This window comes from Nycticebus coucang, chromosome 14 (genome assembly GCF_027406575.1).
Source record: "Nycticebus coucang isolate mNycCou1 chromosome 14, mNycCou1.pri, whole genome shotgun sequence".
Lineage (NCBI taxonomy): Eukaryota > Metazoa > Chordata > Mammalia > Primates > Lorisidae > Nycticebus > Nycticebus coucang.
Genome location: NC_069793.1, coordinates 42,049,108 through 42,074,796, shown reverse-complemented (window position 1 = coordinate 42,074,796; position 25,689 = coordinate 42,049,108). Strand labels below are relative to the sequence as shown.

General features: G+C 38.3%; 1 protein-coding gene across 3 annotated transcripts in view; it reads left to right on the top strand.

Moving 5' to 3' along the window:
• Window positions 1–25,689, top strand: part of ANO5 (anoctamin 5) — a 122,619-nt gene that overhangs the window by 29,709 nt on the left and 67,221 nt on the right. The window contains exons 3-6 of one of the 3 annotated variants that reach the window (XM_053562421.1): window positions 17–47; window positions 802–879; window positions 6,595–6,636; window positions 9,169–9,282. In XM_053562421.1, coding sequence (XP_053418396.1) covers window positions 6,634–6,636; window positions 9,169–9,282 — 117 coding nt within the window. In that variant the 5' untranslated portion in view covers window positions 17–47; window positions 802–879; window positions 6,595–6,633. The remainder of the gene's footprint in view (window positions 1–16; window positions 48–801; window positions 880–6,594; window positions 6,637–9,168; window positions 9,283–25,689) is intronic. The other 2 variants (XM_053562419.1, XM_053562420.1) reach the window with 2 other exon arrangements.

Here is a 25,689-nt window from a genome sequence, read left to right as displayed (position 1 = left end):
ATCATCTGGACACAAGGAGATGCTGGTTGTGATTTTCTAAGAACAAGGTAAGTGGACTCTAGTATGCATGAATTTCGGGTCATTTCTGTTGGCTGTTCCCTCTCTGTAAAATTGCTGAGAAGTGATTGGGTGTGATCTCAAGAGCATGTGATCTTAGGTTCCTGTCCTGAGTGTGGTATGCAGGCTATCTTGTAACACGAGGAGTTGAAATCCATCATACGCCAAGGGAAGTGTCCTTATTACTTTAGTTACAAGTGGTTTGCATGTATGTATATACATACGGCTTTTTTCTTGGGCTTTAAGTGCCATTTTTTAAAGGATTCTGATGGTGCGTTTTCCAAAATATTCACTTAAATAATTTCAAATAAATATTGAAAGGCACGTGGTAGGCAATGAATTGTGCCCTTCCTGTTGGTCCTGCTGTTTAGGATTCAGCATCCTTAAAAGAGTAGACCTCCTTGTTATTTCTCTGTAATGTATTTTAGTTCTTCTATCTGTATCACAGATTTATTAAGCTACCTCGTAAATTCTCATTCTCTCTCAGGCTCTCTTTCTCTTCCCCTCCACACAGATACACACATACACAAATACACCCACCCATGTGTGGACACACATGCATGTGTACTCACATAGAAACAGTGCACATGTGTATATGACATACACAATTTTGCATGCAGTTTCAGGTGTTTCATAGCTCCCTTGAGTTCCACAAGTATTTCTGCAAAGAGAACATAGAATTTTTGTTATTGAAGCTTAATTGTTCCCTCTGCTTCCCCCCAACCCCCGCACGATTATTAACAGCATTATGACTTCTCTGGGTGCTGTCAGCAGAGTCGGAGCAGCAGAGAATCCAGCTTTTTCTCTGCAGAGGAGTTCTTGGTAAGTAGCTATCAGTACTATCCTTTCTTGCATGGATGCAAATGGGGCATTGTTTTATAATCTTCAGTCATATTTTCCAGTTCCAGTTATTTTTTGGGTCCTTAAACATGGCATTTGAGAATTTGTTTGGTTAGGGCAAAAACAGTTTCTTAAGGGAAAAAAAAAAAAAAACCATCAGATGTATGAGAATGACACCTTAAGCATCGCACTCCACTCGCATTTTAATATTTTTCAGTTAACAAATGAGAAAATGAAGCATCTCAGAGGATTAATGACTTGACCAAAATTATCTGCATGTTTTAAGGGGTTTCTGAGGCCCGGTTTAGTATCCTTACTCCGTTACGTCACCCTTCCCGTCTGTAAATACATGCCGAAGAATAATCATGAAGTACGATTAATTTAAAAATAAAAGTTGAATGCCAGTTCAGAGGCTAGTAAAGGGGCTTAAACCCCTTCATTAGTTTCTTAGTACATGAAAGATGCTATTTGGGAAGGTGGGGAAATAAAGTTATATTCTTTATACCAACAACTTTAACATAGGTGATAACTTGCTTTTCACTTGATTGCTAATATTTCAAAGTAAAGATTTGGGGGGTCATGGTTTAAAATAATTGAAATTTTGTTGGCTTGTTTCCTTTCATTTTTTTTCAAGAACAATTTTTTTAAGTCATATACACATAGATTATGAATACATTTAATTGTGGTCATATAAACATTTACGTGATTACAGAGTTGAAAATCATAGAGTAAATTAATGTTTAATGGTGCCCAAAGCTTAATACACATTTGATGTCAAGATCAAGATCAAGATAAATAGTGGGACACAAGTTTACTTTAAACGGTTGACAGCTGTATTGTACCATGAAAACACCTTGCTAATCCTTGGAAGGAGCAGGCACAAGTAAGAAGCCCTGAAACTTAGAGTTTATTAGCTTGAGGGTTAAGGCATCTTAGGTTGAATCTATGAGACAAAGCATTTGTAGAGAAATCTTTCTTCTTTGTCTTCTCAATCCTTTTGTGGTAACCATTTTATATGGTTTATTTTGCCAATGCAATTGCAAATGTTGCTACAATGAATACCATTGGTAATTAGTCTTATAATATTTTGGCCATTTAATCTTTCTACTCAGTGTTTCTCTATGGAAGAATATTGTAATTTTGCCTTAGGTTGCCAAATCTGCTAACTTGCATTTCTAACAAATGTGTGAGAATGCCTGTTTATCCATAGCCTTTCCAGCAGTGTGTTTTCATGCTTTTATTTTGCCTGATGATAGGTAGATAGTGGCTTTGGGGAGCTATTTCAGTTAGCATAGTACCTTTGTATAATTTAAATTTGCATTTCTTGCAACATGAGTGAGATATTTACCTGTTTCTACATTAAACCGTCATCTTTATTTTGCTAGATCACTGTTTCGATTTTTTGTCCATTTTCCTATCACTTAAGTTAGTTGTTTTTTTTTTTTTTTTGCTATTAATTTTGTTTGGTGGAGCTTTTCACATGCTTATTATTATCCCCTTGCCTGCAATAAAAGCTGCAAATACTTTCCCCATTATATCGTATGCTAATAATTCAAATTTTAAGTTCTAACGTTAAAATGATTTATGATCTTTCATTCAATATGTTGAGAATGTATTTGGCTACAGAAAGCTATTAAAATTCAACAGGTTTTATTTTTCAAATTTATTTTAATATGGTTTTAGATTTGCATATTTATTACAAATACAGAGTTCCTTACACTTCACATCCATTTTCTTCTCCTGTTGTTAGTATCTTACATTAGTATAGTACATTTGTCACAATTAATGGGCCACTGTTGGTAAATTATTATTAACTGAAGTTCCTGTTTTATTCCTATTTCTTTGGTTGTTCCCTAATATCCTTTTTCTATTCCAGCATCCTACTGAGGATGCCACATTGCATTTAATAATCACATCTCCCCAGGCTTCTCTGACTTGTGACAGTTTCACATACTTTTTTTGATTTTGATAATCAGAGTTTTGACATTTTTCTCTACTGTAAAGTTGCTCTTTTTTCCCCATCCTTTTCATATTGTATTCTTTGGGGAAAAAAAGATCACTATGTGCATAATCCTGCAGACAAGGATTGGGCATTATATTCCACTTCCTTAAGGGTAAAAAGATTATCTGGAATTTTTTGTATGGAAAATTCTTCTTTTCATTCTTTTTTTTCCTTCCCTCTCTCCTTTTCTCCCTCCCTTCCTCCCTTCCTTCCTCCTTCCTTTTTTTTTCCTTTCTTTCCTCCATAAATATTGAGTCATGGACATTTATTTTATGCTTTCTTTGAGTTATAAATTTAATACTACCTTATTTATTTTCTTCAAATTTGTTCCAACTTTGGCTATTGAGAGTTTCTCAGTTGATGCGTCTATTCATTTGATAAGACCTTCTTGTTGTGTTTTGTTTTTAGCATTTCTTTATCTTCTGACATTTCATGGTGCTCCAGGCTTATCTTATACCTTTCCTGTCTGAGTCCCAGAATCAAATCAACCATTTCTCCAGGGAAATTTTCTTTTAATATTACAGAAATGTTACAAAGGAAAAATATCTATCAATTGGGTTGCTGTTAGGCACATCCAAATTAGGATAGTTTGAGAAGAGTTTAGTAAAAATTCTTTTACTAAGATGGGGTGCAGTGATATCCCAGTATGTATAGGTCTAGTAACCATGAATTCATTATCATTCATAAAACTGAAAGGAATAGTGGAGAGAGCAGTTATTGGGACCCAGAAGGAAAACTTTATGTACTAAAGGCACTATTGAGAGGCTCAATGACCTTTAGTGCAGGAATACAGCCTTCTTTAATTCAACCTTAGGTGGGAAGACCCTCTGTCTTTCCCTCCCCATAATCATCTTTGAGAGGTCAGAGGTCAAGAGATATCTACACTGGTCACACACACAAGACAAAAAGCAGGGTTGAGAGAAGTGGAGAAGGGATATGCTGGCCTAAATCAAAGATATCCAGCAGAACCTTACTGGACATATTTCTTGGGAAAAAAAATGGAGTCTTGTGGTTTGTAGTTTGATTAATATGATGGAATTTAACTGTTAATGATTCTACAAATACAGAAGAATTAACATAACTTAACATTTTGTTTGAAATGGTCAACAGTTGATTGGATTGAGTATCTAAATGGTTATTAAGTTGCCAGTATAGAAGGGGCACTAAAGCCATTACATGAAGGCTAAGAAGGTGGAGACAGTTGTACCCAGGAGAATGTATCTCAGAGTGACTGCCATGTGTGATTAGAAAGGAATAGTTTGGTAAGTACTTAAGAGTTTCGTGAGCAAAGAATGTGAATTGCAAGTCCCACTAGAAGTGTGCTTTAATTTTGACAGATGTACAATTAGGTTTTGAAGGACTATGGGTTTTGTTAACCTCAGGGATGATATTCCAAATATGTAACAAACAACAGGACGTGGGCACAAAACAATCAGCTAGGGACCTTTGAATAAGCTGACCAGAAGCAATCATTCTGAATCTAAGTGCAGTGTATTTTACCGATTTATATGCAGTATAATCTCCATACGTGACCACCTCCCTACATGGAACAGCTTCTTAAATTGACATAATTTCCATAGATTGGACATGCGCCACATGTACTTAATGGAAGTTCCTTATGGTGACTAGCTCTGTATGTCAATCGGTTCATTATAGTCCCTTGGGTAGTCAACTTCTAGAGCTTCTTCTGTATAAAATGAGTGCATTTTATTGTATCTAATGTATACCAATAAAGATTATAACTTTTATTTAGTTAAGTTTTACGAAACTACAAATAAGATGAAGAAAATTTCCATTACCCTTTCAAGCTCCTTTGTGCTGTTTTATTCCTATCCTTACCATAGGCAGCCACTGATTTCTTTTTTCTTATGTAATATGTCAATGGAGTTGTTCAGTATATACTATATTATGCCTGGCTTCTGGGTTTTTTGGTAAGCATAAATGTTTCGAAGTCTCACCCCAACCTTCAAATACTGATAAATTGTTGACTACATCTACAGTTGACTACATTTGTTGACTACATCTACAGTTTTATTGTTTGTTTTATTTTGTTATTTGTTGTCTAGTATTCCATTGAATGGCTGTATTGAAATTGATCCATTCACTCACTGATGAATATTTGGGTAATTTTCACTTTTGAGACTTTTAAATAAAGCTGTTACGAAAGGTCATTTAAGAAGCTTTTGTATAGATCTATGTTAGACAATCATATATTTTTCTTTATGAGCAGTCTGTTCATAGCTTTCCTTCATTTAAAAAAATAGGTAAATTATCTTTGTGTTGATTTATAAGAGCTGTTTGTATATTCCAAATGCAAGATCTTTGTCGGCTGTATTTGTGTGAATATTTTCTTTTAATCTGTTATTTTCATTTACAGTGTTTTTAGAAAAGCTAGTTTTAGAAGTTTTGAAGTTCAATATCTCTTCTATCTGCTTTTATGATCCATGCTTTTTGTGTTCTAAGAAGTATTGGCCTATACCAAAGTAGGGGAGAGTCTCTCAGATTTTCTTTGTTCTATGATGTTAGCTCTTATGTTTAGTTCTGTGGTTCCTTTTGAGTTGCCTTTTGTTAATCCAGGGACCCTGAAAGTCATAGTGTAGTCCTGCTGCTCCCTTCCTGTAGTGCTCTTTCATTTTCCTGTAATAATGCTGTAATGAATTTAGGAATAACATCGGAGAAAAATGGTAAACTTACAAATCTCATGGAAGTTACCAAGAGAAAGTATGGAGGTGGAAAATTTCTGGGGAGCAAAAGAGTATAATTTAAAATACTCTTTATACAGTGATCAACATTGGTCTTTTATCTATTGTGTATTAAAATAACAGCAATATTAACTCCTCTGTCTATACATAGAAGACTCATTAGTTCACCAAGCAGGAATTTCCACTCCATCAGGCACCTGTTACTTGGGTCTCTTCTGTCTGCTCCAGGAAGAGATTAGTTTAAGCAAAACTTAACATAACAGGAACCAAACTTGCATAATGATAATTGTATTGGACTATTTGCTCTTTAATTACACTATAAAATATGTACAACACTTGCCTTTTGTATATAAGTTTTTTCTTCTTTGAAATATTGTTGGTATTTTTAGGTGATTGCCTTTGTAATAATGACCATAGTAATTAAAGATTGGAGACAACTCAACATTTGAATAATTGAATGACTTTTTTCTTTTTTCCAGTATATTGAGTGGTCATGAAATATCTAAAAATAAACTCTAGGTAAACTTTCCTACCATACATCATCCCAGCATAATTGTGGTGATTTTGATTTCTTTTCCTGGTACACTTAGGCTTCCTTAACAGAATATTTTACTTTCTATTTTTATTATTTCCATGTCTTCTTCCTGATTCATTATTCTTTTTCTCTCTGTCCTATCTTCCTTAATTCAAGTCCACAGATATTTATTATTTAAAGTCATTGTTTAAAGGATTTAGGGAAATTTACATGAAAGCCTTCTTATTTTTTTCTAAGTTTTTCTTCATTTTTCTTTCTAACTTCTACCCTCAAGCTTGAAATCGCTCGCTCTCTCTCTCTCTCTCCTTCTCTGTCTCTCTCTCTCTCTCTCTCTCACACACACACACACACACACACACACACACATTCATGAACAGATCATACTGTATGCCCATTTTTTATCATCCTTACTGCAGTTGCAGGCAAGATTTGCTAACTCTTTTTTGGTTGCTTCACAGCCTGCAAAGCGATACAATTTGTTCCTGAGGCGGCGTCTCATGGTAAAGGCAGTGCTGAATGATCCTGCTTTGCTCTGGCTGGCTGCAGTGATAGCCTGGCATCTTTTTCTCTTCCAGTGGACACTAACACTGTTGATTTGGGGGAAGTTTGTCACTAATTCCTAACTCCAGACAATTGAGGTTTAAAACGGTGATTCTTAATACTTTTTGCATCTAATGAAATCAATAGACCCTCTTTCTAAAATGTCCATAGCACCCTCACACACACAATTGACGATTTAGAGGTTTGTGAATCTCCATTAGGAATTCAGGCTTATGAACTGCCTTATTCGAAGAGAAGCCACTGAGCTGTAGCTTCCTTATAAATAGGCATTTCTAAGAACAAATGAAATATAAACACACAAGTAAATATGAGAAAATAGGATCTTTATGTCATATTTTGAACAAAACAAAAGCATGATACATTTTCTTGGAATTCAGTTATAGGTAACATATTGTCAGGGATTTTTTGCCCATTAGCTTTAACTAGGTTTTGTCAACAGTCCTGAAACATGTACCTCATGGTGACTTACGTGGCTATCAGGGGTTTCTCTCTCTCTCTCTCTTTCTCTCTCTCTCTCTGTGTGTGTGTGTGTGTGTTTAATTTACATTTTACCATCAGGGCATGACATAAGGATAGTAGTTTGGGTTTTCCTAGGTAGCCTTTGGCTTTCAGGACAAGGAAAGTATCTTTACCCATTTTGACTGTGTACTCCGGAAATAATTTGAGTTGCTATTTTCTTAGCTACTATGTCTATTCCCTAATTTTCAAATATTCTGAGTGTGATTTTTTTTCTGATTTTTATGTGGATATCTTCTATTACCAAGACCTGATCTTTCTGTGTCTAGATTTAGCTAGTGTAAATGACATGATCACTTGTAAATGTGTTCATCATTAATAAAATACAAAATATGGCTGTTCTGGGATTGGAACAATAGAACTATTGTTTTTTCCCCTCTAGTTTTGTGTTTTGCATATACTTAGTGTGAGTGGGATTATTTTTTTTTGCCTCAGTTGGCTTTCACAAATTTTAGTGAATTTCATAAGATATGCTAATATTATGATGATTTACAAGAATGTCAATGATGTTTTTGTTTTGTTTTTCTTTCTTTTTCTTTATTTAGTGATTTATAATCAAGGTGCAACATGATAGATGTTTGTGTTTTCTCGGGTTCTTTGATTTTGTTTTAGGAAAGGGGAGAGGATTATGCATCTTTTCCAGACTCTCTAGATGTTCTTTATTTTATTTATTTTTTTGCAGTTTTTTTTTTTGTCTCTGTTATATGGGGCCAGTGCCCCACTCCTTTGAGCCACAGTTGCCGCCCTGGATGTTCTTTATTTAACTTTTCATTTTTTAACACATTTCCTACTGGGCACTGGGAGGTGGTTCTTTCTGAAACACACCAGCTACACCTGCTGTTTTCACAGACCATTTTTTTTACCATCGTTTGAATGTGAGATTTTTGTTTCATTCACACATGCTTGATATACATTCATTCCCTTTTATGGGAGGCTTACCTGGCCTGACTGGATAATAACTGACATAGAATACCATAAAAGAAACTCATAAACTTATAAAAACCCTAGGTTTGAAAGTTAAAAGTATCTAGTTCCTCATCTTCAGGTTAGCTAAAGCAATTGGAAAGTTGTCTCATTGACAACTGTTGCATCATCTTTTGCATAATTCCAAGTATTAAATATTACATATTATGTATAATTACATAAAAACTGTGATGAAAATCTAATCAATCGACATGATTAGAGCTCTTTCATCTGAAGCTCTCTAGTGTTTTCACTGTTTTGAAAGGGAAGGAATTAATGAACTATACAACATGTGAAAGTTGAACTTGTACATTTGATTATTATACTGAGAGAATTCTCACAATTTTAAACCAAGGATTGATTTTGGCCCTTCTGGCAAATTGATGTTGAAGGGGAGAGTTGCATGAGAGCTTACTTGTGAGAAGCTAGCTAACATGCTACCTGCTTTCTAGTTTTTAACTGCACCTTGATTTTATTTTAATCCTTTAAAAGTTGAATTGGAAAGAGGTGATTTTATGAAAACATAGCACAAACATTAATTATGTTTATTTTCTTACAATGATATTTTATTAATTGGTCTGTTCTTAATTATATCCTCAAAGTACTATGTAAATATGAATTGTTTAGTGGACTATTTGGTCTGTTGTTTAATGAGAATCTATGTATATGAACTTTGAGATCTGTGTATATACATATATACACATAGATTATCTCATGTGTTGGTCTAATTGTAGCATTTATGGTGTGCATGCCAGAATTTAATATGCTTAACTTCCTCCTCAGTCGTGGTTGTTTCATCCTTTATATGGAATTTTACTTAATAAAATAAGCATAATCCTCTGTTGGTGAAAACTCTGGTTATGTTTCTTGACCTATCATTTCAAGACTAAAAAAATAATTAGGTGGTGACCAAATTTAAATAATCCCTTTTATGGTTTTGCCATTTGAGAATAAAACGATAATTAAAATTGTGTCATTTATGTTTCTTGCAGTTTCAAAAACATAAGCAAAGCAAAGATTCTATCTTCTTCCGAGACGGGATTAGGCAGATTGATTTTGTCCTGTCCTATGTTGATGACATAAAGAAAGATGCAGAGATAAAGGCAGTAAGTACTTACCTGAGAGAAATGGGGAAAACAAAAAAGAAGCATATTCTATTAGTTTGATGTAGATATTTGTATTGAACTATGTTGTGAAATTCAGAGACCCCTGAAGCATTAAAGGGGAAACTGGGTGGAAGATCACAAAATACACAGTCTAAGAAGGGACATGTAAAGTCAGGGGACTTTTGCAGTAGACAAACTTCTTTTTCTCCCTCTTCCAAGTAACTGATATAGCTCACCTTAGATGTTAAATGCGACCTCCAAAATTTGAGATGTATGTTTAAAAATAAAAATACCATTTCCATATTTTTATTTTTTAAGATGTATGACTAATCCATCCTATCTGATACAGCCTTCCTGTTGTGCTTTATTCTTGATCCCATTTTATTTTTATTATAATATTTAAACCACTGAATGAACTTGTATGATTTATGCCTTTCTTTATTTATCTCTAACACTACAAATTAACTTTATGAAGTCAAGACTTCGTCTTGTTCATTTCTGTATCCCCCAAAGCCTAGACTAGTGAGCACAGCATAATGAATGCTCAGTAAATATTTGTTGTTTAAAATAATGAGTTAATAAGTTAATCTGTTTGTGTAAGTATGTACTACTGCCTATGTTCCAATGTTCTCCTTTTTCAATGTTCTTGGCCCCTACTCTTTTTTTTTTTAATTAAATCATAGCTGTGTACATTAGTATGATCGTGGGGCACCATACACTTGGTTCATAGATCGTTTGACACATTTTCATCACACTAGTTAACATAGCTTTCGTAGCATTTTCTTAGTTATTTTGCTAAGACCTTTACATTCCACATTTATTAGGATTCACATATACCTTTGTAAGATGCACCGCAGGTGTAATCCCATTAATCACCCTCCCTCCACCCACCTCCCCCCTCCCTCCCCTCCCTTTCCCCCTTCTCCCTATTCTTAGGTTGTAACTGGGTTATAGGTTTCATGTGAAGGTCCTACATTAGTTTCATAATAAGGGTGAGTACATTGGGTACTTTTTCTTCCATTCTTGAGACACTTTACTAAGAAGAATATGTTCCAGCTCCATCCATGTAAACATGAAAGAGGTAAAGTCTCCATCTTTTTTTAAGGCTGCATAATATTCCATGGTGTATGTATACCACAATTTATTAATCCATTCGTGGATCAATGGGCACTTGGGCATTTTCCATGACTTAGCAATTATGAATAGGGCTGCAATAAATATTCTGATACAAATATCTTTGTTATGGTGTGATTTTTGGTCTTCTGGGTATATGCCCAGTAGAGGGATTACAGGATTGAATGGCAGATCTATTTTTAGATCTCTAAGTGTTCTCCATATCTCTTTCCAAAAGGAATGTATTAATTTGCATTCCCACCAGCAGTGCAAAAGTGTTCCCTTTTCTCCACATCCACGCCAACATCTCTGGTCTTGGGATTTTGTGATATAGGCTAGTCTCACTGGAGTTAGATGATATCTCAAAGTAGTTTTGATTTGCATTTCTCTGATGATTAAAGATGATGAGCATTTCTTGATATGTCTGAAGGCCATGCGCCTGTCTTCTTCAGAGAAGTTTCTCTTCAAGTCCCTTGCCCAGCCTGCGATGGGATCCCTTGTTCTTTTCTTGCTAATGCGTTTGAGTTCTCTGTGGATTCCGGTTATTAAACCTTTGTCGGAGACATAACCTGCAAATATCTTCTCCCATTCTGAGGGCTGTTTGCTTGCTTTACTTACTGTGTTCTTGGCTGTGCAGAAGCTTTTTAGTTTGATCAAGTCCCAATAGTGTATTTTTGAAGCAGCTTCAATTGCCTGGGGGGTTCTTCTCATAAAAAACTCGCCAACCTAATTTCTTCAAGAGTTTTCCCTGTACTCTCTTCTAGTATTTTTATAGTTTCATGTCTTAGGTTTAAATCTTTAATCCAGTGAGGGTCTATCTTGGTTAATGGTGAGAGGTGTGGGTCCAGTTTCAGTCTTCTACAGGTTGCCAGCCAGTTCACCCAGCACCATTTGTTAAATAGGGAATCTTTTCCCCACTGAATGTTTTTAATTGGCTTGTCAAAGATTAAATAACAGTAATTAGCTGGATTCATCTCTTGGTTCTCTATTCTGTTCCAGACATCTACTTCTCTGTTTTTGCACCAGTACCATGCTCTTTTGATCACTATCGATTTGTAGTATAGTCTGAGGTCTGGTAGTGTGATTCCTCCTGCTTTGTTTTTATTTTTGAGTAATGTCTTGGCTATTCGAGGTTTTTTCTGATTCCATATAAAACGAAGTATTATTTTTTCAAGATCTTTAAAGTATGACAGTGGAGCTTTAATGGGGATTGCATTGTAATTATATATTGCTTTGGGTAGTATGGACATTTTAACAATGTTGATTCTTCCCAACCATGAGCATGGTATATTTTTCCATTTGTTAACATTCTCAGCTATCTCTTTTCTTAGAGTTTCATAGTTCTCTTTATATAGATCTTTCACGTCCTTTGTTAGATAAACTCCCAAGTATTTCATCTTCTTTGGCACTACTGTGAATGGGATAGAGTCCTTAATTGTTTTTTCAACTTGACTATTGTTGGTATATATAAAGGCTACTGATTTATGAATGTTGATTTTGTAACCTGAGACACTGCTGTATTCCTTGATCACTTGTAAGAGTTTTGTAGTAGAGTCCCTAGTATTTTCCAGATATACAATCATGTCATCTGCAAAGAGCGAAAGTTTGATCTCTTCTGACCCTATGTGGATACCCTTGATCGCCTTTTCTTCCCTAATTGCAGTGGCTAAAACTTCCATTACAATGTTAAAGAGCAATGGAGACAATGGGCAGCCTTGTCTGGTTCCAGATCGGAGTGGAAATGATTTCCAATTTAACTCCATTCAATATGATATTGGCTATGGGTTTGCTGTAGATGGTCTCTATCAGTTTAAGAAATGTCCCTTCTATACCAATTTTCTTAAGTGTTCTGATCATGAATGGATGTTGGATGTTATCAAAAGCTTTTTGTGCGTTGATTGAGAGAATCATATGGTCTTTGTTTTTTAATTTGTTTATGTGCTCATTTATAGATTTACGTATATTGAACCAGCCTTGAGACCCTGGGATAAAACCGACTTGGTCATGATGTATGATTTGTTTGATATGTTGCTGGATTCTGTTTGTTATAATCTTGTTGAATATTTTTGCATGTATATTCATTAGTGATATTGGTCTATAATTTTCTTTTCTTGTTGGGTCTTTTCCTGGTTTGGTGATCAGGGTGATGTTTGCTTCATAGAACGTGTTGGGTAGTCTTCCTTCTTTTTCCACATTTTGGAACAGGTTGAGTAATATAGGTACTAATTCCTCTTTAAAGGTTTGGTAGAATTCTGATGTAAAACCATCTGGTCCCGGGCTTTTCTTTTTGGGGAGATTTTGTATGGTTGATGTTATTTCCGAACTTGATATGGGCCTGTTCAACATTTCCACTTGATTTTGGTTAAGTCTTGGAAGGTGATGTGCTTCCAAGTAATGGTTAATTTCCTTCAGATTTTCGTATTTCTGAGAATAAAGTTTCTTGTAATATTCATTAAGGATTTTTTGGATTTCTGAGGAGTCTGTTGTTAATTCGTCTTTGTTATTTCTGATTGATGATATTAGAGGTTTTACTCTTTTTTTCCTGATTAGGTTGGCCAAAGGTTTGTCTATTTTGTTGACCTTTTCAAAAAACCAGCTTTTTGATTATTGATCTGTTGTATTATTCTTTTGTTTTCAATTTCATTTAGTTCTGCTCTGTTTTTGGTTATTTCTTTTCTTCTACTGGATTTGGGATTGGAGTGTTCTTCCATTTCCTGTCTCTTGAGATGTCCCATTAAGTTGCTTACTTCCTCTTTCTGTTCTCCTGAGGAAGGCTGCAGTGCTATAAATTTCCCTCTTAGAACTGCCTTTGCAGTGCCCCAGAGGTTCTGATAGTTCATGTCTTCATTGTCGTTTTGTTCCCGAAATTTGGCAATTTCCTTCTTGATCTCATCTCTGACCCAGCTATCATTCAGCATAAGGTTATTTAACTTCCATGTTTTTGTATGTGTATGCAGATTCCTGTTGTTACTCATCTCAAGTTTTATTCCATGATAGTCCGAGAAGATGCATGGAATAATTTCTATTCCTTTAAATTTACTGAGGTTAGACTTGTGACCTAAGACGTGATCGATTCTGGAGTAAGTTCCGTGGGCTGATGAGAAGTATGTGTATTCAGTTTTGTTGGGATGAAATGTTCTGAAGATGTCTGCTAAATCTAAATGCTGGATGGTTAGATTTAAATCTAGAATTTCTTTACTCAGGTTTCTGTTGGAGGATCGATCCGTCACTGCCAAAGGAGTGTTAAAATCTCCGACTATTATAGAGTTGGAGGAAATCAAGTTGCTCATGTCTGTTAGAGTTTCTCTTGTAAATTGAGGTGCATTCTGGTTGGGTGCATAGATATTAATAATTGAAATCTCATCATATTGAGTCTTACCCTTAAGAAATATGAAGTGACCATTTTTGTCCTTCCTTACTTTTGTTGGTTTAAAGCCTATTGTATCCGCAAATAAAATTGCAACTCCTGCTTTTTTCTGGTTACCATTTGCCTGAAATATGGATGACCGTCCTTTCACCCTGAGTCTGTATTTGTATTTTAAGTTAAGATGTGACTCTTATATGCAACAAATGTCTAGCCTGAGTTTTTGTATCCAGTCAGCTAACCTATGTCTCTTTAGAGGGTATTTTAAGCCATTCACATTAATGGAGAGTATTGATAAGTTTGGTGAAATTTGGGGTATTGAGTTTTTCAAAAGTCCAGTGGGCATTTTTAATCCTTTTGCCATTGTGGAAGTTGGAGTTTGATCAGAAGTTTCTGAGTGAGTTTACTTTTGTAGCAGAGGATTGGGTTGGTTATTATGGAGGATAGGTCTGAGAATATCCTGAAGAGCTGGTTTGGTTATGGCAAATTTCTTTAGCATATGTGTGTCATTAAAGTATTTAATTTCTCCATCATAATTGAAACTCAGTTTAGCTGAGTACAAGATCCGGGGTTGAAAGTTATTTTGCTTGAGGAGATTAAACGTTGATGACCACCCTCTTCTGGCTTGAACAGCAGAGAGATCTGCAGTCATTCTAATGTTCTTCCCTTTGAAGGTAATAGATTTCTTTCACCTGGCCGCTTTGAGAATTTTCTCCTTCATATTAACTTTAGTGAAGTTAATTATGATATGCCTGGGGGATGTCTTATTAGGGTTGAGTCGTGCTGGGGTTCTGAAGCTATCTGCTATCTGATTTTCAGGTTCTCTAGGCATGTCTGGAAAATTCTCTTTCATAATTTCATGCAGAAGGGCCTCTGCACCCAGTGAGGCCACTTCATCTGTTTCAGGAATTCCTATGAGTCGGATATTTGCCTTCTTCGCATTATCCCAGAGCTCTCTGAGTGAGTGATCCATTTTTGCTCTCCATTTCTCTTCCTCTTTGAGAGTTTGGGAGCGTTCAAAGGCTTTATCTTCGATGTCAGAGATCCTTTCTTCTGCTTGGTCCATTCTGTTGCTAAGGGATTCTACTGTATTTTTCATATCTTTGAGGGCTGCAAATTCTTGTTTCAGTGTGTCTAAGTCTTTGGTGGTTTTGTCCTTAAATTCGTTAAATTCTTGAGTCAGCTTTTGAATTTCTCCACGAATTCCTAATTCTATTTTGTTAATCTTGTTTGCCATCCAAATTCTGAATTCAATTTCTGACATCTCAGCCAGTTGTTTGTGAATGGGATCTTCAATTACATCTGCCGTATCTTTCCTTGGGGGTGTTGATCTATTCTGGTTATTCATGTTACCAGAGTTTTTCCGCTGATTCCACCCCATGATTGTTTTACTCCCTTTTATTTTCCTCTGGTGTTTTGTCGAGGACCCGTACAGTGCTGTGGCCTGAGAAACTGTCGCCCTGTTTGGTGTAGAGGGGCTAAGTGGTTCTGTCTTGTTTTCAGCTGGTTTCTATGTGACCCTAGTGAAACAGTTACTCTGGGTTGAAGTCTCAGCTTTGGAGAAATACCAGCAATTAAGTCACCCCACCCACCACAGGCAACAAATGGAAAAGGAAAATCAAACCTTCCTACAACCACACACCCAGGGCACCACCTGGATAGTCCCCAGGTGAGTGACTCAGTTCAAAAGGTCCAAGTCAATTTTCTCAGTCAGCAGCTGCCTCGGGTGGGAGAGTTCAAGAGGTCCCTGGGAACTGGATCACAGGGGTCTGGTGACTGCTCTGAAATGGCTTGCTCCAGTGCTGCGTGGAGTGCGGAAGAGCCACCAGTAAATAGATCATTCTGGGAAGATTGATGCCTCCTTCCCCACCTTGCAGCTCTGTCACACCCAGTCGCTGCTACCCCACAGGGCTGTGACCCAGTCAGTTGTCGCCAGTAAGGAGATACTCCAGGGGTTTGCACCTGCCTAAGTCACAGGGTAGTCTGTGTCTGCTCGACTAGGCTGCTATTCTCTGTCTTTATCCAGCAGGGGGTCGTGTGGCCTGTCAACCTCGGGCACTTGATGGAGGCTGGAGGTGTTCACTCAGTTCCAGCCCCACCCTTAGTTTATGTTACTGGGTGAAGGGAACAACCCTGTGGGAGTTTGTTTCTGACCTTGCCAGATTCCTCTGCAGAGGAGAGGCTGATTTGAGTTCCCAGAACCTGTGCCTCAGGCACTGTCTTTAGTCCTGTGGGTTTGTATTCGCAGCACGATCAGTTGTTGGCTGTAGCCTCTGGGCCTCCTTTGTCTATAGGCTGGTGATCCCCTAATGGCCAGGTGCGTCTTAGGCTCAGTAGAGCGGTCCTCTGGATCAGCCCCACCCTGGGAGTTTCCCAGCTCTGCGGGTGTGTTTTCTAGTCTTCGTGTTCCACCCAGGTTGGTACCGTCTCAGGAAAACCCTTTACTCATGGGGCCTGTGTTTCAGTCCCAGGTCTGTTCCATGGTGGTTGCCATCTGAGAAGATGCTCGGCCTCATCTGGTTGCCCAGGAAGATAGGAGGAGAGGCTATGGGATATCTGGGGGTGGGCCTTGTTATTGCTGAAGACGGCTGTTGCTCTGCACCTTGGGGCACCACCGCTCCAGTGTAATTCCCTCTCAGCTGACCATCGTCTTCTCGCTCCTTTCCTACAGAGTCAGCACTAGCCAGCTGCAGTCCAGGTCCTGTCTACACCTCTTGAGAGTTCACCCAAGAATCTGGACTCCTGGGGGGGCAGGTCTCCAGATCACGGAGTGAGAGTGGAGGGGAGTGTTAGAAGCTCAGAGTTGCAGGTTGTAACACCAAGCTCATTGAGACCAAATGAACAAATAAACAGATACAAAGGTTACCAGGCACATGGGCTCATAGATACAGAGACAGACGGAAACACATAGACATACAGGCAACAGCCACGACAACAGCAATATAAGAACAACTGCAATAAAAATAGTGATAATCGTAAAATAATTGAAAGAAAGAAAAAAAGAGAGAAAAAAGTGGTGTTAGAAGGAATTTTAAATGAGAGGAAAGAAGAAATTAAAATTAGAAGACATAGAAATAAAAAATATATCTATATAAAAAATAATAAAAAATTATAGAAATCTCCTTTAAGAAAATGGTGAGGAAAAAACAGACAAAAACAAAACAACAACAAAAAAACCCCCACGAAAACCAAACCAAAACAACACAAAACAAAACAAAAGAAAAAAGGCACCAACTACAAAAATATTCTTGTGTGTAGAAATGTACGTATAAATATCTATATGTCTGTTTTAGGGATCAACTTTTGTAGGAATATATTCATACTGCAATATACTTTCTGGACACCAGGTGGCACTGTGAGTGGTTCTGAGAAATACCTGATTTACAGTTTATACCATTACCATGGTAACCACCTTCCATGGCCCATCACCATTTTGGAGTTTCCGTAGAAGTTTGTGGCCTAAGAATTGTGCAACCTCAGCTGTTCTTTTCCAGACAGTACTTGCGACCGACCTTCCCACTCAGTGCAGGTGTCCACGCTTCCTAAGTCCCTCCACTGTGTTCCCAGGTTCCCCCGCAAACTGGCGACTGCAATCGGCCATAAGGGGAGCCGTGCTGAGTTTGCGCGGTCGTTGGCGGGCTCGCGGCTCTATCTCCTGTAGCTGGTTCCCGCGGCTTCAGCAGCCAAAGCCCTGTCCGCGGCTTCAGTAGCTTTGCAGCTCCAGAAGCCAAAGCCGGGTCCTAGGCTTCAAGCCCATTCCCGTGGTTGGAGCCCTCGGAGGACTTATTCTGAGTTTTATGGTTCAGAGTTTCCCTTTTGGATGGGTGCCCGCCAGTTCGCCGCGCAGCCTGAACTGCCAGCCTCCTCCAACACCCAGGGGAAAGGTGTCCGCCCTTTTGGGTAGTTCAAAATGTCTGTTTCCCAGGCAGGATCCCTTCCCTTCAATTGTCCAACAGTTTGCCCAGCTCCCCGTGGTTTTGAGTGGCTCTCCTTTAGGATGCCTCCCTCAGTTCAGGATTAATTATTTGTCAATTGGATTTTGTCAGCATTTACAAGCTGCTGACCTCCATAGGGGAGGGGCCTGCTGGCCGGCACGGCCGAGCAGGGAAGAATCTCTACAACAGAGTCTGTGATTTTAAATTACCCCTCATATATAACAAATGGCCAGTTTGCTGGGTTTCTCCAGCTGTCTGTCCACTCTAATAATCCACACACAGGGAAGGTCCAGACTGCCTTTCCTCTCAGCTGGTGGCTTGGGAGAGGTGGGCTACACATCTGTCCTGTCTGCCATCATGCTCCGCCTCCACCTTGGCCCCTACTCTTAACTCAGCCCTTCCCTCCCTTCACACATACATACATACATTTACTTAGATACTACAAAGTAAATGTCATATAAAACAAAAATTTAAAAATATACATATTGACCCTATGAGGCTCTGTACATATCCAGATCTGTCCCTTTCTTTCACTGTTTTCTTGGAAACCCTTCCCCCAAGGCCTCTGAAATTCATGGACTGTCCTCATTATCATCTCTTCTCTGAATGTTCCCTACAAACCCGGCTCCTCGAGATTTGTTGCTTCCTCTAATAGCTCTCTCAAGTGGTATTTTTTCTTTCTACAGCCTTTCCTTGAAGATGGGGTAGATGCTGATTGCCTTCTTTGTATTTTGTTGTTGATTTCACTCATTCTCCCTCCCTTGTCCCTAAAATTCCTGAACTTCCCATCTCAGCATAGTTATTACTAACCTGTATTCTTGCTGTCATTTATCTGTTCCTTGGGTCTTCTTTTTTGTTTCTCAGCAGTTTTAGCTCCGGGCTCACTTTCAGCTCTCCACTGGTAATCAACACACACATAGATGATTACTTTGGCACACTGGCCTCTGATCCTTATAACACTTTCCCAATGCTCTTGCCTTCTACTCTTGACTGAGCCATTCACTCCCTTAGAACATGTCATTGCTAATAATTGCAGCTCTTTGTAATCTCATTCTATGGTTTCAAATGTCTGACTAACCTCTCAAATCTGATTCATAGCCTTCTTCTTTCTTTCTTTTTTTTTTTTTTATTGTTGGGGATTCATTGAGGGTACAAAAAGCCAGGTTACACTGATTGCAATTGTTAGGTAAAGTCCCTCTTGCAATCATGTCTTGCCCCCATAAAGTGTGACACACACCAAGGCCCCACCCACCTCCCTCCTTCCCTCTTTCTGTTTCCCTCCCCATAACCATAATTGTCATTAATTGTCCTCATATCAAAATTGAGTACATAGGATTCATGCTTCTCCATTCTTGTGATGCTTTACTAAGAATAATATCTTCCACGTCCATCCAGGTTAATACGAAGGATGTAAAGTCTCCATTTTTTTTAATGGCTGAATAGTATTCCATGGTATACATATACCACAGCTTGTTAATCCATTCCTGGGTTGGTGGGCATTTAGGCTGTTTCCACATTTTGGCGACTGTAAATTGAGCTGCAATAAACAGTCTAGTACAAGTGTCCTTATGATAAAAGGATTTCTTTCCTTCTGGGTAGATGCCCAGTAATGGGATTGCAGGATCAAATGGGAGGTCTAGCTTGAGTGCTTTGAGGATTCTCCATACTTCCTTCCAGAAAGGTTGTACTAGTTTGCAGTCCCACCAGCAGTGTAAAAGTGTTCCCTTCTCTCCACATCCACGCCAGCATCTGCAGTTTTGAGATTTTGTGATGTGGGCCATTCTCACTGGGGTTAGATGATATCTCAGGGTTGTTTTGATTTGCATTTCTCTAATATATAGAGATGATGAACATTTTTTCATGTGTTTGTTAGCCATTCGTCTGTCCTCTTTAGAGAAAGTTCTATTCATGTCTCTTGCCCATTGATATAAGGGATTGTTGGCTTTTTTCATGTGGATTAATTTGAGTTCTCTATAGATCCTAGTTATCAAGCTTTTGTCTGATTGAAAATATGCAAATATCCTTTCCCATTGTGTAGGTTGTCTCTTTGCTTTGGTTATTGTCTCCTTAGCTGTACAGAAGCTTTTCAGTTTAATGAAGTCCCATTTGTTTATTTTTGTTGTTGTTGCAATTGCCATGGCAGTCTTCTTCATGAAGTCTTTCCCCAGGCCAATATCTTCCAGTGTTTTTCCTATGCTTTCTTAGAGGGTTTTTATTGTTTCATGCCTTAGGTTTAAGTCCTTTATCCATCTTGAATCAATTTTTGTGAGTGGGGAAAGGTGTGGGTCCAGTTTCAGTCTTTTACATGTAGACATCCAGTTCTCCCAACACCATTTATTGAATGGGGAGTCTTTCCCCCAGGGTATGTTCTTGTTTGGTTTATCAAAGATTAGGTGGTTGTAAGATGTTAGTTTCATTTCTTGGTTTTCCATTCGATTCCAAGTGTCTATGTCTCTGTTTTTGTGCCAGTACCATGCTGTCTTGAGCACTATGGCTTTGTAGTACAGACTAAAATCCGGTATGCTGATGCCCCCAGCTTTATTTTTATTACTAAGAACTGCCTTAGCTATACGGGTTTTTTTCTGGTTCCCTACAAAACGCAGAATCATTTTTTCCAAATCTTGAAAGTATGATGTTGGTATTTTGATAGGAATGGCATTGAATAGGTAGATTGCTTTGGGAAGTATGGACATTTTAACAATGTTGATTCTTCCCATCCATGAGCATGGTATGTTCTTCCATTTGTTAATATCCTCTGCTATTTCCTTTCTGAGGACTTCATAGTTTTCTTTATACAGGTCCTTCACCTCCTTCGTTAGGTATATTCCTAGGTATTTGATTTTCTTTGAGACTATGGTGAAGGGAGTTGTGTCCTTGATTAGCTTCTCATCTTGACTGTTATTGGTGTACACAAAGGCTACTGACTTGTGGACATTGATTTTATATCCTGAAACATTACTGTATTTTTTGATGACTTCTAGGAGTCTTGTGGTTGAGTCTTTGGGGTTCTCTAAGTATAAGATTATGTCGTCAGCAAAGAGGGAGAGTTTGACCTCCTCTGCTCCCATTTGGATTCCCTTTATTTCCTTGTCTTGCCTAATTGTATTGGCTAGAACTTCCAGCACTATGTTGAATAGTAAAGGTGACAGAGGACAACCTTGTCTGGTTCTAGTTCTAACAGGAAAAGCTTTGAGTTTTACTCCATTCAGTAAAATATTGGCTGTGGGTTTGTCATAGATAGCTTCAATCAGTTTTAGAAATGTGCCACCTATGCCTATACTCTTCAGAGTTCTAATTAGAAAAGGATGCTGGATTTTATCAAATGCTTTTTCTGCATCTATTGAGAGGATCATGTGATCTTTATTTTTGCCTCTGTTAATATGGTGGATAACGTTTATAGACTTGCGTATGTTAAACCAGCCTTGCATACCTGGGATGAAGCCTACTTGATCATGATGAATGACTTTTTTGATGATAAGCTGTAATCTATTGGCTAGGATTTTGTTGAGAATTTTTGCGTCTATGTTCATGAGTGAGATTGGTCTGAAATTCTCCTTTTTGTTTGGGTCTTTTCCTGGTTTTGGTATCAGGGTGATGTTTGCTTCATAGAATGTGTTGGGGAAGATTCCTTCTTCCTCAATTTTTTGGAATAATTTCTGCAGTACAGGAATAAGCTCTTCCTTGAAGGTTTGATAGAATTCTGGAGTGAAGCCATCTGGACCAGGGCATTTTTTGGTTGGAAGATTTTTTATTGTTTCTTTGATCTCAGTGCTTGAAATTGGTCTGTTCAGGAGCTCTGTTTCTTCCTGGCTGAGTCTAGGGAGAGGGTGTGATTCCAAATATTGATCCATTTCTTTCACATTGTCAAATTTCTGGGCATAGAGTTTCTGGTAGTATTCAGAGATCATCTCTTGTATCTCTGTGGGATCAGTTGTTATTTCCCCTTTATCATTTCTGATTGAGGTTACTAGAGATTTTACTTTTCTATTCCTTGTTAGTCTGGCCAATGGTTTATCTATTTTATTTATTTTTTAAAAAAACCAACTTCTTGTTTCATTAATTTTCTGAATGATTCTTTTGTTTTCAATTTCATTGATCTCTGATTTGATTTTGGATATTTCTTTTCTTCTACTGAGTTTAGGCTTAGATTGTTCTTCTTTTTCCAATTCCATAAGATCTCTTGTGAGATTGTTGATGTGCTCTCTTTCAGTTTTTCGAATGTAGGCATCTAAAGCGATGAATTTTCCTCTCAAAACTGCTTTTGCAGTATCCCACAGGTTTTGGTAGCTTGTGTCTTCATTGTTGTTATGCTCAAGGAAGTTAATGATTTCCTGTTTTATTTCTTCCTGCACCCATCTGTTATTCAACAGAAGATTGTTTAATTTCCATGCCTTTGGGTGGGGTCGAGCATTTTTGTTAGAGTTGAGTTCCACCTTTAGTGCCTTATGGTCTGAGAAGATACAAGGTAAAATTTCAATTCTTTTGATTCTGTTGATATTTGTTTTGTGTCCCAGGATATGATCAATTTTGGAGAATGTTCCATGGGGTGATGAGAAGAATGTATATTCTTTATCTTTGGGGTGGAGTGTTCTATATGCGTCTATCAAGCACAGTTGTTCTAGAGTCTCATTTAAGTCTTTTATATCCTTGTTTAATTTCTGTTTAGAGGATCTGTCCAGCTCTGTAAGAGGAGTGTTATAGTCCCCTGTTATGATGGTATTATCAGATATCATATTGCTCAGACTGAGTAAGGTCTGCTTCAAGAATCTGGGAGCATTTAAATTGGGTGCATAAATATTTAGAATTGAAATGTCTTCTTGTTGTATTTTTCCCTTGACCAATATAAAGTGACCATCTTTGTCTTTTTTGACTTTAGTTGCTTTAAATCCACATGTGTCTGACAATAAGATTGCAACTCCTCTTTTCTTCTGAATTCCATTTGCCTGAAAAATTGTCTTCCAACCCTTGACTCGGAGCTTTAATTTGTCTTTTGAAGCCAGGTGTGTTTCTTGCAGACAGCAAATGGATGGCTTGTGTTTTTTAATCCAGTCAACCAATCTATGTCTCTTCAGTGGGGAATTCAAGCCATTAACATTTATTGAGATAATTGACAAGTGTGGTAGTATTCTATTCATCTTATTTTGTGAGAGTCCATTGCTTAGTTTTATCTTTTGCATCAGTGTGGAGGTTAGGTTCTGTCCTTGAATTTCTGAGTTCTTACTTTGCTGCTGATCCATTGTGGTGGTCAGTGTGCAGAACAGGTTGAAGTATTTCCTGTAGAGCTGGTCTTGTTGTTTCGAATTTCCTCAATGTTTGTATATCCGTAAATGATTTGATTTCTCCGTCAATTTTGAAGCTTAGCTTAGCAGGGTACAGAATTCTGGGCTGAAAATTGTTCTGTTTAAGTAGATTAAAGGTAGATGACCATTGTCTTCTTGCTTGGAAAGTTTCATTAGAGAAGTCTGCGGTCACTCTGATGGATTTGCCCCTGTAGGTCAACTGGCGCTTACTCCTGGCAGCTTGCAGAATCATTTCTTTGGTCTTGACTTTGGACAGGTTCATCACAATGTGTCTTGGAGAAGCTCGGTTAGAGTTGAGGCGACCTGGGGTCCGATATCCCTCTGAAAGCAGTGTGTCAGAATCTTTGGTGATATTTGGGAAATTTTCTTTTATAATATTCTCTAGTATGGCTTCCATTCCTCTGGGGCATTCTTCTTCCCCTTGTGGAATTCCTATAACTCGTATGTTGGAACGCTTCATAAAGTCCCATAATTCTGACAGTGAACATTCTGCTTTCTCTCTCTTCTTTTCTGCCTCTTTTACTATCTGAGTTATCTCAAAAACTTTGTCTTCTACCTCTGAAATTCTTTCTTCTGCATGGTCTAACCTGTTGCTGATACTTTCCATTGCATCTTTAAGTTCCCTGATTAACTGTTTCATTTCCTTCAGCTCTGCTATATCCTTTTTATATTCTTCATATCGTTCATCTCTTATTTGATTCTGTTTTTGAATTTCCTTTTGGTTATTTTCCACTTTATTAACAGTTTCCTTCATTGTTTCCATCATTTCCTTCATTGTTTTCAACATGTGTATTCTAAATTCCCTTTCTGTCATTCCTAACATTTCTGTATAGGTGGAATCCTCTGCAGTAGCTACCTCATGGTCCCTTGGCGGGGTAGTTCTGGACTGGTTCTTCATGTTGCCTGGAGTTTTCTGCTGATTCTTCCTCATGGGTGATTTCTTTTATCTGTTTCCTTGCCCTAATTTTCCTTTCACTTCCTCTTGCTCTTTAAGTTCTTGTGCCTGTGGACTAAGGGTTACAGGACCAGAAGGGTGAGAAGGTTTTAGAGCAAAAAAGCGATGAAAGAAATGAGGACCGAGTGATAAGAAAAAAAAAAAATGAAAAAAAAGAAAAATAGAGAAAGGAGAGTGTTTGGGTGAAAGGAATATTGACAAAAAGAAGAGAGGCACAGAAAGAGGAAGACAGAGCAATATAGGTGTACAGTAGGGTACTTTGATACAACCTTAAAAAAAAAAAAAAAACACCTTCTGGGGGTGCCAAGTGGGGTGGTTCCCTTGAGGTCAGCAGCTCTTTGCTAACCTGATCAGACACAGTACCCCACCTCCACCAAGTAGAGAGGAAAGACAAAAATGCTATAAATCAAACCAAAACAAGCAAACAGAAAACTTTACGGGATAAAATTGGCTGGAAAAACCAAATAATAGTGGTAGAAAGACTAACAAAAATGAAGTTCTGATTATTGAAATAGGCAGCAATGGGAAATTATAATTAAACTAGAAAAATTGAGAAAGAAAAAGGATCTGTATGGAAAAGGTTGAACTTAAAAAACAAAACAACAATCTAGAACGTCAAAATAAACAAAAAAAACAACCAAACCAAAAAAAAAACCAAACAAACAAACAAACAAAAAAAAAACACACACGCAACCAAAAACAAAGCAGTATGTATATGGAATTGAATATTGTCTGGGCAACACGTGGTCTTCTGGGGTATGAGATGTTAATCACAGTTCTGATACGACTGGAGGCTGCTAGTTTCTCGAACCCCAGCAGGTAGACACCCTAAATCTCTCTTCAGCCCACTTAAAAGGCACTTTGAACTTGTTCACTTACTGAGCAGAAGCTTTCTCAGGGAAGTGCTTGTTGCTGGAATCACTGCTGAAGTGGCTATCCACTTACCCTGTGTGTCAAAACTGGTCTCCCTCTGCCCCCGAGGGTTAGGGCTGCAAGGCGGCTCAGACCCCGCCCTTAGGCTACTTGGTCGCTGGGTTACCAGCTCCCACCCAATTCCAGCTCTGCGACCCTGAGGGCGGAGCTTGCCAGGGCAGATCGCTCACAATGTCTGCCTGTGACCCAGAGCCAAACTCTATTAGCTCCGTCTGGCTCAGCGGCTCAGACTGGGGCCCTAGACAAAGGCCAAAGTTCTCCGCACTCCCGCTCAGGCTCTCCCCAAGGCAGTTCAGCTGAGTGCCAAGTCCAAAGACACCAAAACAGTTCACAGGTAAGGCCTTTCTGGTTTGCAGTCTCGCTGCTACTGAACTTACAGTTGCGGGCGGGTTTAGGCGGATTGAACACACGCGACCATTTGCCGGTTTTCCACTGTTTTAGTCCTCCTCTTGGGGTCCAGAAGTCTCTCGCTGACTCCCTGTATCCTCTCAGGGGTGATGATAGGCAGATCCCAGCAGCCAGAGATGCCTGGAGTCCTATATCCCCAGACTCACGGTGCCCAGATGCAAGGAAGCTGTTACTCGGCTGCCATCTTGCTCCTCCCCACTCAGCCTTCTTCTTTCAATCCTGCCAGGACCAACCAGATACGATGCAATTATCTTACCACTTTTTTTTTTTTTTTGTGACAGTCTCATTCTGTTGCCCAGGCTAGAGGGCTCTGGTGTCAGTATAGCTCACAGCAACCTCAAACTCCTGGGTTCAAGTGATTCTCCTGCCTTAGCCTCCCGAGTAGCTGGGATTACCGGC